General features: G+C 39.0%; 1 protein-coding gene across 2 annotated transcripts in view; it reads left to right on the top strand.

Moving 5' to 3' along the window:
* Window positions 1–20,023, top strand: part of LOC127833526 (kinesin-like protein KIF14) — a 69,827-nt gene that overhangs the window by 23,355 nt on the left and 26,449 nt on the right. For both annotated transcript variants that reach the window (XM_052358825.1, XM_052358824.1), the window contains 11 exons: window positions 341–513; window positions 669–871; window positions 5,651–5,835; window positions 6,054–6,156; window positions 6,797–6,951; window positions 9,834–9,936; window positions 10,912–10,980; window positions 11,516–11,581; window positions 12,903–13,065; window positions 15,233–15,309; window positions 16,470–16,610. In XM_052358825.1, the coding sequence (XP_052214785.1) occupies window positions 341–513; window positions 669–871; window positions 5,651–5,835; window positions 6,054–6,156; window positions 6,797–6,951; window positions 9,834–9,936; window positions 10,912–10,980; window positions 11,516–11,581; window positions 12,903–13,065; window positions 15,233–15,309; window positions 16,470–16,610 (1,438 nt within the window). The remainder of the gene's footprint in view (window positions 1–340; window positions 514–668; window positions 872–5,650; window positions 5,836–6,053; window positions 6,157–6,796; window positions 6,952–9,833; window positions 9,937–10,911; window positions 10,981–11,515; window positions 11,582–12,902; window positions 13,066–15,232; window positions 15,310–16,469; window positions 16,611–20,023) is intronic.

Raw genomic sequence — 20,023 nt, 5'->3', positions numbered from 1 at the left:
TTAAGTTCAAGGTCATACTTCAAGGTTTGTGTATCCAATTATCTGTCTGCAGTATATAATTTATATGGATAAAATGGTTTTCTGGAAATGTATGAGTCAATTACGCTGGGTTAAATCAAGGTCACAACTCCAAGGTAAGAAAAGACTTGGCCGGGTATATAGGTGTCTCTTAGACTTGATTATTAATATTATCTCTTAAATTATGAATACTTTTGTTGAACCCAGTAAGCAAGAGGTAGGTGTTTCCAAAATCACACACCTGATTAAGTATAATGACTACCCATATCCACTCCAGGTTACTGAAGGAGATAAGTATTATGACTACCCATATCGATTCCAGGTTACTGAAGGAGAGCCTCGGGGGTAACTCCAAGACGGCCATGATTGCCACAATATCGCCCGCTAACCACCACATTGAGGAGACTCTGAGCACGCTGAGGTACGCCCAGACTGCGCGCTCCATCGTCAATATCGCCAGGGTCAACGAGGATCCCAAGGCCAAGCTTATCAGAGGTTAGTTTAGTTTTAACCTATTTATTTTAGCTCGATTGCATTAAAAAGCAGGCTTGTGAAATGCTCTTGAGGCTCATATAAATCAATATGGTTTGAGGGCAGAGATAGAGAGACTGCACCTATCTATTCTCCGGTTCATTCATACCTTTTTCCAGAACTGCGTGCAGAGATAGAGAGGCTGCGCGCGTCGGGCCTGTCAGAGAACGAGGACGTGACCACGGCCTGCATGGTTGAGATCACGTCACTACGGGACCAGCTGCGCGAGAAAGAGAGGGAGATGGAGGAGATCACTAAGTCGTGGCAGGAGAGGCTGCGACAGTCAGAGGAACGCAAACAGGAGGAGGCAAAGATGCTGGAGGTGAGACACAGGGGCGGGGTTACCTGTACCTGGGGACACAGGGACGGGGTTACCTGTACCTGTCATTGAAAGGGATTAATTAAGCCTCGTTCTGGGAAAACTTGGCTGAATGCGTGTGCTTATAGTTTTGTCTCACTTAGCGTAGGCTTATCAGGAGGTTAACTTTTTGTCTAAACTATTTTTATGCTGCCGGATTGAATGATTGGGGGTATATTGTTTTTGGCCTGTCTGTCTGTCTTTGTATGTGTGTGTGTTTCTGTCACTAAACTTTAACCTTGGTCATAACTTTTGCAATATTGAAGATAGCAACTTAATATTTGGCATGCACGTGTATTTCATGGAGCTGCACATTTTGAGTGGTGAAAGATCAAGGTCATCCTTCAAGGTCAAAGGTCAAATATATGGATTCAAAACAGCGCTAAAGGGGACATAGTGTTTCTGACAAACACATCTCTTGTTGCATTTTAAAGAGACGTCATTTAAATGAAAAATACCATAAAAGCGAAAAGTTTCTTCCCTGATAAGCTTAGAGAAATTGCACCAGCTAATCTGGGACAACACTTTACGCTCATGCATCAAGCCCAGTTTTCCCAAAACACAGCTTAATTAACCCATTTATGTCTAGTGGACTCTCCCATCCTTCTAAATTGGATCAATTTATTTCCAAAATAAGGGATGTCTAGTATATTTATTTCTATATTTAGAATATTTCTTACAGAAATTCCTTTAAGCAAACAGCGCAGACCCAGATGAGACACCGCATCATGCGGCGTCTCATCTGGGTCTACGCTGTTTGCAAAGTCATTTTTTCAGGACGCTAGGCATAAATGGGTTAAAAGATAATAGAGATCATTCAGAGACTCATCAATTTTAATTGTTGTACCATGTCAGAACAAAGATTGTGAACATTTTAATATGTTTATGGGCTGGTCGGCTGGTCACCGCAATTCAAGGCGGCCCAACGTGATCTGTGCTTTTTCTTATACTCCACATTATTTGTAAGTGTTATGTTATGCAGAATATTTGGATTTATTTTACGTTATAAATACCAATTGGTAGATTATGATAGTAAAAACATTGTTAATCACGAGATATTGTCTTGTGTAAGTGCAGTAGCAAACCTCTTGAGCTGAGCTTGCACCCACATAAAATAGTACAAGCTGGCTCTGGGCAGCATACTTAGCAATTTCCGGAAAGTTTATCTTATAAGAGTTTTATTATTATTCAGTTGACACAAACATGTCTGCAACCCCCTCCTACACTTTCTAATGTTTATCATTCAAAATTACTAGCAAGATTTCTTATGATATGAACTTGTACATGTGTGATTTTTAGCTCACCTGAGCACAACGTGCTCATGGTGAGCTTTTGTGATCGCTTTTTGTCCGTCGTGCATTGTCCATGTGCGGCGTCAACATTTGCCTTGTTAACTCTCTAGAGGCCACATTTATTGTCCAATCTTCATGAAATTTGGTCAGCAGATTGGTTTCAATAATATCTTGGATGAGTTCGAAAATGGTTACGTTTGCTTGAATAACATGGCTGCCAAGGGGCGGGGTATTTTTTCTTATATGGCTATATATGGCTATTTTAAAATCTTGTTTACACTCTAGAGGCCACATTTATTGTCTGTTCTTCATAACACTTGGTCAGAAGATTCATCCCAATAATAACTTGGACAAGTTCGTTGGAAAACATGTCCGCCAGGGGGCGGGGCATTTTTCCTTATATGGCTATAGAAAAACCTTGTTTACATTCTAGAGGCCACATTTATATTCCGATCTTCATGAAACTTGCTCAAAAGATTTGTGCCACTGATATCTTGGCAATTTCCACGCAGAGTTGTCGTTCCTTGCTCTCACATACAACTCTGCGAAAGGCTCAGCACGCCATTTTGTCTACCAAATAGCTAAAACCGAACAAACGCATTCAATGTATATCTGATTGGATATTTAAGATCGCATGCATTAAATTAAGAAATATGACTTTTAAATGTACGATAAATCGTGCAAAAACTTGCGAGTTTTAATGCAACTCTTTGGAACTATTTTATTGCCCATTTACGCAGATGGAATCATTCCACGCACTTTACAAATGTAAACAATTGAACATAATGTTTATTGAGTGACGTTAGGAATTGCTTCAACGTGTGTATGTATGTTGGTTTTTTAACATAAAAAAACCATATCAATTTTAAAATAATGAATTAAGACTGATATAAGATATCATGGTATGAGATGGTTTTCTTTAATGCAGTGAATGCAATGTAACCGTCGTGCAAGAGATTGTTTAGTATACTGTAACCTCAATGATGAACGCTTGGTAGGAACATGACATGAATGAGACGCTTTCATAACAATAGTCCGTTCTGAGCCCAACACAGAGGTGAATGTAATGTATCTGTCGTGCAAGAGATTGATATCTTGGATGAGTTCAAAAATGGTAACCTTTGCTTGAAAAACATGGCTGCCAAGGGGCGGGGCATTTTTCCTAATACAGGGGTTTTTTTTAGAGAAAGGGGAAGACGCTGGACGCTGGTTGAAAGGGGAAAAAAGAGTGCGAAAGAGACATATTAGGGGAAAAAATAAAAACTGTTCATTTCAGTGTCTATGACTCATCAAAAGAGGCTTGTCTCTGTCCTTTTTGTTCTTAAACACATTTAACACGCATTAAAGTCAAAGTCCATAATTAGGTTGCAGGTGAAAATCTAATTATGGGAAATGTTTTCAACTATATTTCTGTACTGGGGCCGGGGGACGATGTCAATTTTGTGATTTCAATTTCATGATGAATGGGTTGACGATCTTGATCTGCTACAGTATTGGAAGGGAAAGGAGCGGCAGCTGCGGATTGTCTACTTTCACTTTCACAATGTTTGATGTTGATAACCTCAGAATCCTGCTGGGTTATAACGGTTTTCGATGATTCTTTCTTAAAAAATGCCTCGATGCGTTCAGTATCTTCCGAGTCCGAATGTTTTATTTTGTTTGTGTAAGAACACCAATTGTGAGACATTTTTTTCTGTTTTCACGTTTATATCTTGGCTTGCACATAGCCCGGATGAAAATTCGACTGGTTTCCGTTAATTTATTGACGAAACACCCTTCTCGCGCAAGACCGGAATCCAGTAAAATAGTCACATGATTATTACGATTAGTTGCCTGGTTTCCATGACGTAATTTAAGAGCTATATTTAGAATAACTGGGATTCCCAGATTTTTTGTGTTGGTCTGGAGAGAGAGATAAAGATCGTTGTACATGGTGCAAATTTGATAATTGTTGAATGCCCAAAGGAAAAATAAACATTTCTTTGAGAGAAAATATTATATTTTGGTGAAAAATGATATTTTTGGTGGGGAAATTGTATTTTGAGGGGAAAAATTCTGGTAGGGGAAGACGCCGAATATCGGCGTCACTTTCTTAGTAAAAAAAAACCCTGTAATATGGCTATATATATGGCTATAGTAAATTCTTGTTAACACTCTAGAGGCCACATTTATTGTCCTATCTTCATGAAACTTGGTTAGAAGATTCATCCCAATAATATCTTGGACGAGTTCGAAAACGATGCCGGTTTGTTGAAAAACATGGCCGCCAGGGGGCGGGGCAGTTTTCCTTATATGGCTATAGTAAAACCTTGTTAACACTCTAGAGGCCACATTTATTGTCCTATCATCATGAAACTTGTTCAGAAGATTCATCCCAATTATATCTTGGACGAGTTCGAAAATGATTCCGGTTGTTGGAAAACATGGCCGCCAGGGGGCGGGACATTTTTCCTTATATGGCTTTAGTAAAACCTTGTTAACACTCTAGAGGCCACATTTATTTTCCGATCTTCATGAAACTTGCTCAGAAGATTTGTCCCACTGATATCTTGGATGAGTTCAAAAATGGTAACCTTTCCTTGAAAAACATGGCTGCCAAGGGGCGGGGCATTTTTCCTTATATGGCTTTATATGGCTATAGTAAAATCTTGTTAACACTCTAGAGGCCACATTTACTGTCAGATCTTCATGAAACTTGGTCAGAAGATCCATCCCGATAATATCTTAGACGAGTTCAAAAATGATGCTGGTTGGTTGAAAAACATGGCTGCCAGGGGGCGGGGCATTTTCCTTACATGGCTATAGGAATACCTTGTTAACACTCTAGAGGCCACATTTATTTTCCGATCTTTGTGAAACTTGGTCAGAAGATTTGTCCCAATAATATCTTGTTATCTCAGGTGAGCGACTTTGGGCCTTTCAGGCCCTCTTGTTTTACCCTGTGTTAAAAATCACAAAAGTTATGCCCCTTTTTCAACTTTGTCACTATGACATCAAGCTACATATTAAAACATGCTGTGCGGGGAATAATGTAAAAAATGTTGAGGTTAAAGGTTTTGATTGACTTGTATTATACTACAGCCAAGGTCTCATCCCTGGCTGTTTAAGCATACCACATAGCAAAGCGGAAATGGCTATGTGCAAACAGCATAAAACCAGAACAGCCTGCGGGTAACTCGCAGTCTGTTCAGGTTTTATGCTGTTTGCTGCTAATCAGTATCTAAAGGTTGGAAATGAAGCCTTTAAAACTTGATTTTAGTAAGAAAGATCTTGGTATAAATTTAACTTTCTAAGGGACAACAAACATGTCAAAATATGTATCTAAGTGGTAAAGAGTTAAGCATGCCAGGAGGTCATGCTCTTTAAGCCGTGTTTGTGGCCCTCATTAAAATTCCTTCAATATTATGCTTTTACCTATTAATAGAGGATAATTTTCGATCACTTTCAACAGAAATCAGGTGTCACCCTGAAGATAGACAATCAGCTGCCAAACTTTGTGAATCTCAATGAAGACCCACAGCTGTCAGAGATGTTGCTGTACAATATCAAGGAGGGGACCACAAAAGTGGGGCGCATGGGCACGCACTCCAAACACGACATACAGCTCAACGGGGCACTTATTGCTGATAATCATTGGTCTGTTTTATTGAAGAATCAGTTTCATTTGTTTTCTGACTTGATGGTTATGTGCTGTTACTGAAGTTTTGAATATTGCTCTGTTTAAAAATCCAACAAGCATTAGAAATGTTTTCTGTATTTTTGACTCAACAATCATGAAATTTATAAGTAACTCGTTTCCTGTGACTCATTGACTTTGTTAAACTTTTATTTTCAATACATGGTGTCTATTTCAGCATCATCAGCAATGTAGATACCATAGTGACACTGACCCCTATATCAGATGCTCCAACATACGTGAACGGGAACCTGATATCTGAGCCAATGACACTACACCATGTGAGTCTCTGGCTTTTCTCCTCTTCCATTAACTCATGTCCTTTTAATTGATTCCAGTTCTTGAGCTGTTTATGTCTTTACTATTGAATTATTACTAAAGTATTGGTCCAACTATATTTATAAATGTATTGTTTGTTTAAAGTTTCATCTATGTTGGTATTGTTCTATATTGAACTTTATGAAAACATTTGCATCCATGTTCATTTTGTACCTTAATATTAGTGTACTGATACAGTCATAGCCGTGTTCAATTTGTACACAACTAAATGTGTGGATACAGTTTTATACATGCTTATAATAAACTGACAAAATACATGTTGGTGCTGCTATTTTAGTGTGATACATTTTATTGTCTATAAAACAGGCAAACTAATATAGGAGAGACACATTCTAGCAAAATGGGCCTAAAGTATGTGCGATAAGGTTTGTCCCAGGTTAGCTTGTGCAGGCCACACATCAGTGACGACCGTGTCCGCTTCTAGAGTATTTTTCGTTAAAATGAACGAAAACCCAGTTAAGGCCTTATGTGTTGTTCCTGATTAGACTGTGTTGACTGCACAAGCTAATCTTGAATGACACTTAATGCACATGCATTTAGCCCAGTTTTCCCAGCGCGAGGCTAATATATATGACTTTTCAGGGTGACAGAGTGATTCTAGGGGGAGACCACTACTTTAGGTTCAATCATCCCATAGAGGTGCAGCAGACAAGAAAGTCACGCAACGGGGTTCACACGCAGGAAAGCAAGGACTTTGAGTTTGCCAAAGCAGAACTGATGAGAGTGCAGGAAGCCAGGTACGGATGTATATGCGTCATAGTGCTTGTTTGGTTGCATGGGCATATATGTCCAGCATCAATCATTTGATGTTTTTATTTGCCTTTGATTCTTGTTTGAAACTGTATGAATGTTCTCATAGCTATTGTCAGGAGTAGCAAACATATACAGTTTTTATGTTCCCCACCACTATAGTGGGGGACATATTGTTTTTGCCCTGTTTGTTGGTTGGTTGGTTTGTTTGTTTGTTTGTTTGTTTGCTCCAACTTTAACATTTTGCCATAACTTTTGCAATATTAAAGATTGCAACTTCATACTTGGCATGCATATGTATCTCATGGAGCTGCACATTTTGAGTGGTGAAATGTCAAGGTAATCCTTCAAGGTCAAAGGTAAAAAAAAACAAATCAAAGGGTAGTAATAAACTTTAAAGGGAGATTATTATCTGAACCTGCCAAATTATAATATTTTTTTTTAAATTAATCAAAGCGGCGCAGAAGGGGACAAAGTGTTTCTGACAAACACATTTATTGTTTATAGATGTTCAATATTTGTAATGATTGGATTGTTGTGACCCTCTTACATGAAGAAGGTGCCAGGTGGACTGAAATAAAGGTGCACATCATTCTGTGTATCTCTCTGTTCAACTGAAGACACTTACTTCTAAGACAAAATACTTCTTTCTTTCTTTTTTACAACAACATTCAAACTTCCCTGAATTGTTAATACTGTGAAACCATTTATTTTTGTCAGCACGAAATTTCGTCCTTTTAGAAAAAAATGACTATTTCGTCAGCACTTAAATTCGTCCATTTCTGGTTTTGAAAAAAAGCGTCCGATTTGTTTGTGATGTTTGTAATACATGTAATACGCGGTTGCGAAAAAATCGTGCTGGGGAAAGAGGGGTGACACTTGGTAGTCACTTGCAGGAGGTGGGCCTTGTTTGACATATGCCAATTAACAAGTCTGTTATTTCAGGTGATAGTAACTGTCCCTTATTATTTTATGTCCTTGACACATTCTTTGTTATATTTAGCGGATAAGTAAGACTGAATAACCGTTAACGAGTGTTTTAAACAACGAAGCCAATTACCAATTAGTCTTTTTCCATTACAATCACGGACAACCAAACACAAATCAATATGTTCTTTATAAATTTGTAATAAAAGCGCAGAATATATTTCAGTCAGGTGTTGATCACACATCGTCATATTTTAATTGCATTTAATAGTATAGTCTTTAATCCGGATTCGCCGCGTGTAGGATGTATAATCTGCAACACCCCTGAAGAACACAATACACACAATGGGTAATAAAGTTGTTAACAATTAGCGCTAATCAACACTATTATACCTAAACGAAGTCGACGCATGCGATACAGCCTTATTGCATTCGTGTTTTACAGGAAATGTCAGTTGTCAGTACACTGTATAATGTACACCCCATTGTGTCAAAACCGGATTTAACTTGAGTGTGAATAGTCGACTGTTTCATGTTCTTTGTATCAATACCATCCGGGTATCTGTACTATAAGTATACCAGTCTACAAGCAAGGTGCGCGCTCCCGCATATGGGTATTAGGACGTTAAAAAAATTGACCTACGGTTTAGCGTTTACGCCGTCGAACGCATTTAGCAATATAACTCGTTTTTTTTTCAATATTTCTTTACTTGCAAAAAATACTAGTGGCTTATAACTTACCTTGCAATCTTTTTTTCTCGCATTTTGCGAGTGTGCGAGTGTTAATTTCAAGCCCTGTGTATATGCGTGGATTACGCTGGATTTAAATGCCTCATGCCTACCATAATTCAGTCTTATTTGTTTCAAATATGGGACATGATTGTTCGTTAGGATCTTGAATTCGTCCATCGGTCGAAGGACGAAAAAGACGAAAATTAATGTCTGACGAATAATAATGGTTTCACAGTAATATATAGTTTTTCATGTGCAATTCTTATCATTCTATATTGGTATTCGAATTTGCAAAAATAAGTATGCGCCTTTTTCAGCTTCCAAAATGCCCATAGCACGGTTATTACTTTTAAATAAAAACAGTTAAAACAGTACCTACATGTAGCTTGTCTTGTATCTCAGCTTGTTTCCTTGCCATTAAGCACAACATGCTGTATAAGGTTGTCCCATGCTGAGGGGCTGAAGGTTTACTTTGTGTAGATCTGAGCATCAATTTAAAGAGACATACCTGTACTCCTGTATGTAACAGGAGGCACTGAATGATACAAATGAAGGCAATTGGCTTTTTTTCTGAACACCTTTAGTCTTGCGGTGGGAAAACCAGGTTTAATGCATGTGCATATAGTCTCATCTTTTAGTTCACAAGCTAATCAGGGAAAACCCTTTCCGCCTATTATAAACTGGATTTTCACTAAAAAACAAAAATTAAGATAAAAGCGGAAAGTGTCGTCCCTGATTAACCTGCGCCAACTAAGGAGGAAAATCTGGGACAACACTTTAAACACATGTATTAAACCCCATTTTCCCAGAGCGATCCTCGACTTGTACATGTTAACTTGCCTGTGACTTGTCCCCCTGTGATTCCCCCTGCGAGTTACACGTGTACTGGCAGGCTGTTCTGTTTTGTTCAAATTGCATATAACCATTTTCACTTTGCTTATGAGCGGAAAAGGGTAAATATTCCTGTGACCCTCAATCCCTGTGTGTTTTCAAGGTTAATGGACCTGCTTGCTCTGTGCTTCCCAGGGTACAGGAGGCGTGGCAGGCTAAATTTTGACTTTAACTGAAGCGACACCCTGTAAACAAAAAACTCCTAAAAGCAGAAAGTGCTGTCCCTGTTTAGCCGTCCGCAAAGGCTAATCTATGACAACATTGTACACAAATGCATTAAAAACCCTTTTCCCAGAACGCGTCCCTGTCTGTTTCCTAGGTTACAGGAGGCGAGGCAGGCCGCCCAGGAGGAGATGTTGGAGGAGGTGGAGCAGGCTAAGAGAGAGGCGGAGTTACGGCTGGCAGACCTTGAGAAAGTCATGGTAAACACTGGACTCCCCCTGGCTCAAGACTTTTATTAGCCAAGTGTACACCAGAACATAGAAATTCTTTACATTTTAGCTGTTATATAGGGTTTTATGAAGACACACATGTAGCAAAATGATGAAAAAATGTTGGCAAATTTTGTATTTTGAGCTATTTGGCTAATTTTGCAAATTGTAGAGTTAGCCCTGACATTGTCATGATTGTCTTGACTACATTTTGAATTCCTCCAGTCAAAGTGAGCAATGGGAAATGTTCATGGATTAATTTCTATCAATTACTTTAGAGATAACAGGGCTAGAGCTTCTAGGCCTTCTCTTGCTGCGAAGACTTGGGCCAATATTTAAATGTTATATTATCAGAGTGCAATTTAATTGGATGCAGTACTAGGTTAATTTGCAAGTTTAACATGTTTGGGAATATCTTGTGTAAATTGTCACATGGGTTCATAAAATGAAATAAACCCGAAGTATTTGCCATTGTTGCTTAGTAAGTGTTTTCATAAATAATTCCTTGTGGGCAAAAATAGTGGAACCCTGCTAGCATTAAATTGATATTATGGGCAATCCAACTTTGGAAATCACTTTCACAGACATAGTGGGATGTGCTTAGTAGGCAACTAGTTTGATTGAATTGTTTTAACCCTTTCCCAATCAGAAGCAAAGAGAAAATGGCTATGTGCAAACAGCATAAAACCAGAACAGCCTGCGAGTAACTCGCAATCTGTTCAGGTTTTATGCTGTTTGCTGCTCATAAGTATCTTATTGTTTGAAATGAAGCCTTGAAAACTTGAATCTAGTAAGAAATGTCTTTAATTAGATTAAACTTTCTAATGGACTACAAATGCGTGCCAATACGTATCTAAGTGGTAAAGGGTTAACTGAATACCATTTACACAACCTGTGATCCTATCACCAGACAAATCCCAGATGATCTGTTAAATGAGGTATTATGTATTTTATGTCAATTGACAGAGGGAAGAAACGGAAGGCAAGGTCAAGGAAGCCGAAGACGTGATATCGAAATTGAAGAAACAAAAAATGGTTAGGAGTTTTCTATTAATTCTTCTTTATTCATATTTGTAATCCTGATTAAACTTTAAAGTATGTCTGATCTAACTTTGTTTGTAAAAGTATGAAAAAAAAGCAAAGAATTTAGAGTTTTGCTAAATACTTGACTAATGGTATTTCAGCTACTGATATGGATTCATATAGATAATCAGTATTTGTCTATGTGTTTTGTAACTTATTTTATTTCTGCTATGTGCATGTAGCTGACTCATGATTGATCAGATGTTTATTTGCTGACTGAGGATTGGTCAGTTGTTTATCCCTTTTCCCCATTAGAAGCAAAGCGAAAATAGCCTTTGCAAACATCATAAAACCAGAACAGCCTGCAAGTAATTCACAGTCTGTTCAGGTTTTATGATGTTTGCTGCTCATCAGTATCTAAGGGTATGAAATGACGCCTTTAAAACATGAATATAGTAAGAAAGGCCTTAAATTAAATATAACTTTCTAAGGGACTACAAATGCGTGAAAATACGTATCAATGTGGTAAGTAATATTTGTGTTGTAGATCCTTGAACAGGAGGTGATAGCTGGCAGGAAGAGGCAGCAGCTGGAGGCCGAGGCTGCACTCAAGGCATGTGTCAGCATTTGTTGTGTTTGTAGATAAATGTTTGGTTTAAAAATATTTATACCGACTTGATAACTTAATTTATTTTAAGTGTTATAGTTGACATGGCATTGGGCTAAAAGGCAGTACCTTTTAAAGCCCTCTCTTGTTTAATAATAACTTTTCACGTGATATTTAGAATTGAGGAAAACAATTAAATCATGGATTTTTGTTTAAAGTACACTTCTTTTTATAAAAGCCCCCCCATAAAAGCGAAAATATTCCTCCCTGATGTGCCTCAGCTGAGTACACAGGCTAATCTGTGACAACACCTAACGCACATGCATTAGCCCAGAGGGCAGCTCGTACTACATGCAACGTTCCCCTGTGATTTCCTGCAGGTGTCCAGCCAGCAGTCGGTGGAAAGGTCTTATATTCTAGGGTTCTTTTAAGCACAGTTTTCACAGAGCGAGCCTCATGTGTTAAAATATATTCTAACACGGCATGCGACTTGTTTTCTATAGACAAAGAAGGAAATCAAGTGTGGGTTATTCTGCAATAACTTATGGGCGGAGCTTTATGTTTCGAAAATAGTTCCGAATAAATAAAGAAAATATTGCAGCAAAATGCACGTGCTAAAACCCGCTCTGAAAGGAATGTAATAATTGTAGCATTTATATAAATGTAATGAAACAACAAATGGTATATTTGGTGATAAGTGGCATAACCACGCCTACAAAGAATGCTGTTTGTTAGGAAACGTAATTCAGAAAACATTTATAGCATGTCAGCTTTTCAGTCGCATCAATAAACGTGACGTCATTAAGTTTCTACGATTGTTGTTTTCAATGAACGTGACGTCATCTGCAAAGTATTTATGAATGAAAACGACGTCATATGTTAGTACAATTCAATGACGCCACAAAATAGTGAACTGTGTACTAAGAAGGGCAGAGTATTGAAAAATATAGTTCACGTCCTAAAGCTTGAACCAAATCAATCAGAATCGTGTTAGAATCGAAATAATATTTTTCTATGATGGTTTGTTGTCGAATAACCCACAGTAAGTTGTATAGATGCGTGTTATCAAATCACTCGTGCTTCGCACTCGTGATTTAATTCCTACGCATCTATACTCCTTACTGTGGGTTATTCGACAACAAACCATGATATAAAAATATTATTTCTTAAACATATTTAACGTTCCCATGTGTATTGGTGCAAGTGTCCAGCCAGATGTCAGTGGAAAGGTCTTGTATTCTAGAGCTGCTTTAAGCCCAGTTTTCACAGAGCGAGCCTCATGTGTTAAAATATAATATACTAAACGTTCCAATGTGTATTCGTGCAGGCGTCGAGTCAGCTGTCAGTGGAGAGGTCTCGTCTCCTGGAACTGCTGCAGGAGCAGAGAGAAGAGGCAAAGAGGAAGCTTGACAGTCTGAGGCAGAGGAGAAAGGAGGCGGCCTCGCAGACACCCAGGGCACCGGCACCCAGCATCCTGGAGGTCTCTACAGGTTGTACATATTGTTACTAATGTTCTCAGGCTATGTGTGCAATAAAGCATTCCTCTTATTTTCCCAACAAGCGTTTTTCCCCCATGTTGCGCAAACAGGCATTTTCCTAACAAGTGTTTCCTCCTTTGTTGTTAAAGCAAGTCTACCAAACAAGCATTTCTCCCTATGTTGCAAAAACAACCATTTTCCAAGTTTTCTCCTGTGTATTTCTTAAATAAGCTTTTCCCTTGTGTATTTCTGAAACAAGCTTTCCATTGTGTGTTTCTAAAACAAGCTTTCCCCTGTGTGTTTCTGAAACAAGCTCACCTGTGTATTTCTAAGACAAGCTTTCCCCTGTGTGTTTCTGAAACAAGCTCACCTGTGTATTTCTGAAACAAGCTTTTCCCCTGTGTATTTCTGGAACAAGCTTTTTATGCCCCCGGTAGGGTGGCATATAGCAGTTGAACTGTCTGTCAGTCAGTAAGTCAGTATGTGTGTATGTCAGTCTGTCCGTCAGTCCGAAAAAACTTTAACATTGGTCATAACTTTTTCACTATTGAAGATAGCAACTTGATATTTGGCATGCATGTGTATCTCATGGAACTGAACATTTTGAGTGGTGAAAGGTGAAGGTCAAGGTCATTCTTAAAGGTCAAATGTCAAATATATGGCGTCTGTCCGTCCCAAAACTTTAACATTGGTCATAACTTTTTCACTATTGAAGATAGCAACTTGATATTTGGCATGCATGTGTATCTCATGGAGCTGAACATTTTGAGTGGTGAAAGGTGAAGGTCAAGGTCATCCTATAAGGTCAAATGTCAAATATATGGCGTCTGTCGGTCTGAAAACTTTAACATTGGCCATAACTTTTTCAATATTGAAGATAGCAACTTGATATTTGACATGCATGTGTATCTCATGAAGCTGCACATTTGGAGTGATGGAAGTTCAAGGTCAAGGTCATCCTTCAAGGTCAAAGGTAAAAAAAAGTAATTCAAAGCGGCGTTCTCATGAAGCTGCACATTTTGAGTGGTGGAAGTTAAAGGTCAAGGTCATCCTTAAAGGTCAAGGTCATCCTTTAAGGTCAAAGTTTAAAAAAAAATCAAAGCGACGTTATCATGAAGCTGCACATTTTGAGTGGTGGAAGTTCAAAGTCAAGGTCATCCTTCAAGGTCAAAGGTAAAACAACAATTAAAAAATATAAAAGCAGCGCAATAGGGGGCATTGTGTTTCTGACAAACACATCTCTTGTTCCCTGTGTATTTCTGAAACAAGCTTTCCATGGTGTGTTTATGAAACAATCTTTCCTCTGTGTATTTCTGAAACAAGCTTTCCCCTGTGTGTTTATGAAACAAGCTCCCCTGTGTATTTATGAAACAAGCTTTCCCCTGTGTATTTCTGAAACAAGCTTTCCCATGTGTATTTCTGAAACAAGCTTTCCCTTGTGTATTTCGGAAACAAGCTTTCCCTTGTGTATTTCTGAAACAAGCTTTTCCCTGTGTATTTCTGAAATGAGCTTTTCCCCTTTGTATTTCTGAAACAAGCTTTCACTTGTGTGTTTCTGAAACAAGCTTTCCCCTGCGTTTTTCTGAAACAAGCTCCTGTGTGTATTTTTGAAACAAGCTTTCCCCTGTGTATTTCTGAAACAAGCTTTCCATTGTGTATTTCTGAAACAAGCTTTTCCCTGTGTATTTCTGAAATAAGCTTTCCCCTGTGTATTTCTGAAACAAGCTTCATTCCTGTGCTTCCCAAAAAAGTAACATCACCAGTGTGCTATAGGTGACAGGTAGGGCAACTTGAGAAATTAACACACTCTAGCAAGCATTCCTCTTAATTGTGCCCAAGAGGTCACACTCTCAGTGTAGGTTTATTTCAATTGACTGTGTACACATATGAAATAAACCTAAAGGTGAAAGTTTGAGACAAAGTGATACCAGCTGCACAAGTGCCTGTGTTTTGCAATAAACATGGCATCTATTATAATGCTGCAATTCATATGGTTTGACCACATCAGGCATTACAATGATCGATCCATGCTAATTGACATTTAGTGTATTCAAGACATCATGAATACGTAAGCAAATAAAATTGCTATTTAACAGTTTAAAATGTGTTGAATTGTTAAATTATAAATCAATACAATTTTCATTTAGTTTATTAATGATGTGGGGTCTTGTATCTATAGGAAAGATGGACTTGTACAAAATTGCTCTGCAGATAAGAGAAGCCAACAAGATCAGTCAGTACCTCAAGAAGAACACTGTAAGTAGAACACTGTGCTGGTAAATGAGCTGCGTTCTAGGAAATCTGGGCATAATGCATGTACATAAAGTGTCATCCCATATAAGCTTGTGCAGCAACCACAGGCTAATCAGGGACAACACTTTCCACCTACTAAACTGGATTTTTGCTTAAAAGGAACATCTTTTTAACCTAAAATTCCATAAAAGCTTAAATTGTTGTCCCTGATTAGCCTGTGCGGACATTACATGCTAATCTGGGACGACACTTTACACACAATCATTTAACCCAGTTTTCCATGAAAGAGGCTAAAATATATGCTCCTCAAACTTATTAAAATGTACAGAATGTATGCAGCTTGTCCTAACTACAGACAGAGCAATCACATAAAATATGAACATGTTTTAGGTTTGGTAAGATAAAATAGTAACAATGTTTTTTTAGAAGAGTCCCTGTGTTTTGGATTGTTGTATTGGTTATCAAGTGTTCATCAAGGGTTTGGCTGTATTATCAGTAAGCTGTTTATGTGTGCATGTACAAGCGAGGTCAGATGTTCATATGTAAGCGTGTTTGTCAAGGAGAATTCGTTTGAGTTCAGGGGTTCATACTGATGAGGACTTTTATGTGTGTTCACTTGAGCAGCTGTATGTGAATGTGTTCACAAAAGTCAGGTTTGTTTGTATGAGTTGAGGTGATTGCATAAGTTGTTTGTAAGCGTTCAGGTGTGTTGGTATGTGTTCATGTTGTTGATATGTGTTCATGTGTGTTGGTATGCATTCAGGTCTGTTGGTATGTGTTCAGGTCTTTTGGTATGTGTTCAGGTGTGTTGGTATGTGTTCATGTGTGTTTGTATGCATTCAGGTGTGTTGGTATGTGTTTATGTGTGTTGGTATGTGTTCATGTGTTTTGGTATGCATTCAGGTCTGTTGGTATGTGTTCAGGTCTTTTGGTTTGTGTTCAGGTGTGTTGGTATGTGTTCATGTGTGTTTGTATGCATTCAGGTGTGTTGGTATGTGTTCAGGTGTGTTGGTATATGTTCAGGTGTGTTGGTATGCGTTCAGGTGTGTTGGTATGTATTCAGGTGTGTTGATATGTGTTCAGGTGTGTTTGAACATGTACGAGTGTATTGGTATGTGTTCAGGTGTGTTGTTACATATTCACGTGTGTTTGTATGTGTTCAGGTGTTCAGCCGAGAGGACTATCTAGACGGGGAGGAGGTCCACACAGTGATCAAGGTCACCAACACCAAGCTCAATGTTAATACTCACTGGAGCCTTGGCAAGTTTGAAGAAAAACTCATACAGATGAGGGACTTGTATCAGGTGAGCCGTGGTTTACATGATACGCTGTAATGCCACTAGAATGTTTATTACTGTTATACTGAAAAATAAATGGACTTCTTGGAAAAAAGTTGAATTTTTCATTAATGGATGCATTTATATGTAAAAATACATACTCACATACTCACAGGTCATTTGAAAGTGCTTTCAGTTTTCTTATGAAAATGATTTAAATGTTTGTAATGTTGTTTTTTCTGTAATGTGCGCTGTCTGGAACAACTCTTGTTTTATTTCATAATGCATGCAAATCCTTCAGATTAAAATTTTAGCAAATCCTTTAGATTAAGATGTAAGAGATTTTTATTGAAAACAGCATGTTTCTTAACCTCTACATTCAACAATTAAGTGTTGTTCTTGGATAACCAGTGCATATATGTAAAGTGTTGCCCCTGATCAGCTTGTGCTTTCTGCTCAGGCTTATCAGGGAAGACATTCCACCCACACTGGATTTACTTAAAAAAGAGACTTTCTATTGACAAAAATCCTTAAAAGATGAAAGTGTTGTCACTGATGAGCCTGTACGGTCTTAAAGCCACACACCATATTTGGCATAGTCAATTTAAGAATTAATAAGAAACATATTTTAATGTCATAAATACTGACCTGTTATCGTATGCTTATACTTTCCAAGGGGAAATAACTCATCCGGAATTTCAACTGGGAATCCGCCACCTCAATACCGTAATACAGGCCAGGTTAAACATAGTGCAATGCAACCTAGCCAAAAATCGGTAACCAACCCTCAATATTCTTTCCGGATCAACCAGGTGTATACGTGTCTTTTACGGCTCTGAATTAAAATATTGTTTTTCACTTGGTTGATTGGGGTTTTGAATAGATAAATTGTGTTATTTATCTTTTTATTTCTCATTCGGATTAATTTGTGTGGATTTAATGGATTTTGTTTCATTTGTAAAAGGTAAGCCATGCTTGTTTTTATCGAACAATGGTTTATTTCTACCATGCTGGGTGTTTTCAGGCGCGAACGACCACGTGCAAAACGTGCTCTTCTAATACATTGCTAGAACGTGCAAAGCATGTTCTTCTAATGTGTTACGAGATCGTGCAAAGCGTGTTCTTCTTTTGACAGATTGTTTATCATTTGCCATTGTGTGCAATAATGATTTTAACGTTCCGTATGACAATCTAATTGATCGTCATTTTATTTTTCATCTGTTTTGAATTAAACTTTTGTTTAATTTATGATCTACGGCAGTATTATTATAATTTTCATTATGGTCAAATAATGATTTTATGTGCCGTATGATAATCTGGTCTGTGACCAGTTTATGGTTGAATATGTTTTGCTCTTGTTTTTCATATATTCGACTACATGATGGTCGCAGAAACAAGAGTGGATAAATACCCGGTGACTTCGCAGATCATGGATGATAGTTGCAGTATCAGTCACCGGGTATCGGGCACGATCGCGACCGTACTATGCTAAGTCTCTTAGACAGTCGGTCAACATCAGACCATATGGCGACACCCGTCAGCCGGTCTTTGCCCGATGGCATTGGTCAAGGACATCGACCAATGCCGGACCATTTGGCATCCGCCATACGGTCATTATCCGGTGACAACACTGATCATGATATGACCGGTACGTCACCGGGGACGTTGATCACGGACCATTGATTGACGTCTGACCGGCCGGTCCGGTCACCGGTCATGTCACCGGTCCGGTCCGGTCATTGATCACCGGTCCGGTCATGTCACCGGTCCGGTCATTGATCACCGGTCCGGTCCGGTCACCGGTCATGTCACGACCGGTCCGGTCATTGATCACCGGTCATGTCACCGGTCCGGTCATGTCACCGGTCCGGTCATGTCAACGGTCCGGTCCGGTCACCGGTCCGGTCATTGATCACCGCTCCGGTCACCGGTCAACAGTCATCAGTTAGGCCTGCCACCGATAACACCAGTCACCGGTCAAGAAGAAGAACTCGGTCTTCTTCATTGAATTATTCTCCTATTCTTCGTTGAATACATCGTCTTCATCAAGGATTAGACATCGGACACGCTCTTCTTCGTCGAGCAGTTCTCATCGTCGCGGCTCTCGTAAGCGATCACGTCGTCACTCACGGAGACGTTATTCTAGAAGATCTCGATCTCATCGCAGCTGATCCACATCTCGGCCGATCCAGATCTCGACATCGCAGGAAACGAGGACGTTGTCAACCTTCACGTAGACATCAGCGGACTGCATTGAGCACCACTGGATAGTTATCGAACATACCTCTCCTTCATTGAGCAGTTCTCGGCGTTGATACGCTCGTAAGCGATCATGTCAATGCTCACGGAGACAATATTGTAGAAGACAATATTTCCAGCGTAGCCGAACAATATTTCGGCATCGAAGTTATATGGATGTCGCCACTTCTCACATAGGCGTTAATGAACCTACTGGTCATATCGACGTTCTCCATTTTATTCCTTTAGGAATATCGTGTCTCCATTCCACGTGTGATGGTTCTTCTTATGGCATCCACACATGTTGCAGTCACAGAGCCGTAGTTGTATACAAACACTAGTTCGTTTAACATTCAGGCTTCGGGATAAGCTGTTCTTTACTCCACTACGACTACAAGGACACTTATGCCTATTAATACTGATAATCTACCGTTGTTTTCCGGTTAACATTATCAGATGACTTCGTGGATGGTCATTCTTCTGCACCAGATATTTCCATTCTGACGCAGTTATATTATACCGGTCTCGATCACCGGACATCGGTCACCATTCATCGGTCATATCACCGATCACTGATCACCGGTCAGAATAAGTGATGTCTCATCGCCATCGGATTGGATTTTTTGGCATGATCTTCTTTTCCGAGCAGTGCTTGACATTGATAACAGACCATATGGATTCCACCATTTTTCGGTCTTTAACTGGTAACGTCACCGGTCATATTATGACTGGTCCGTTCACAGGGCTACAGTTACCGGTCATTGACCGGTCCGGTTCGGTCACCACTTACCAATTACCGGTATTCCACTGTGTTTTCATCGGTCAATTTTTAGTATCACGGGTATCGTCTACATTACATAGTTGTATACCCCTGGCTATGATTGTATTGAATACTATATTTTATGGATTCAACAATCTACATGACTTTTTGTGTTTTTCAATACTGATGTTCTACTGGCGACGGTTACCAAATCATGCTATATCTGTTATTTGTACTTCTATCTCAACTGGCTACATGCAGACTACTGGTCTTGCAGATAGATCGGCTGAAGTGGGCTCGGAGACTAGCATTGAGGTCGAACATTACTATTTGACCTCTATTAATTTATGTTCGAGACCCGAAGGATGAATTGTTTTAACCGCATTTACCTGTCGGCTACAGACTTTGCAGTCAGTGTCACGGAACAGTTGGGAAACATTAA

Source organism: Dreissena polymorpha, chromosome 6 (genome assembly GCF_020536995.1).
Source record: "Dreissena polymorpha isolate Duluth1 chromosome 6, UMN_Dpol_1.0, whole genome shotgun sequence".
Classification (NCBI taxonomy): Eukaryota; Metazoa; Mollusca; class Bivalvia; order Myida; family Dreissenidae; genus Dreissena; species Dreissena polymorpha.
Note: the sequence above shows the minus strand (reverse complement) of the source record. Positions and strands in the feature narration are given on the sequence as shown.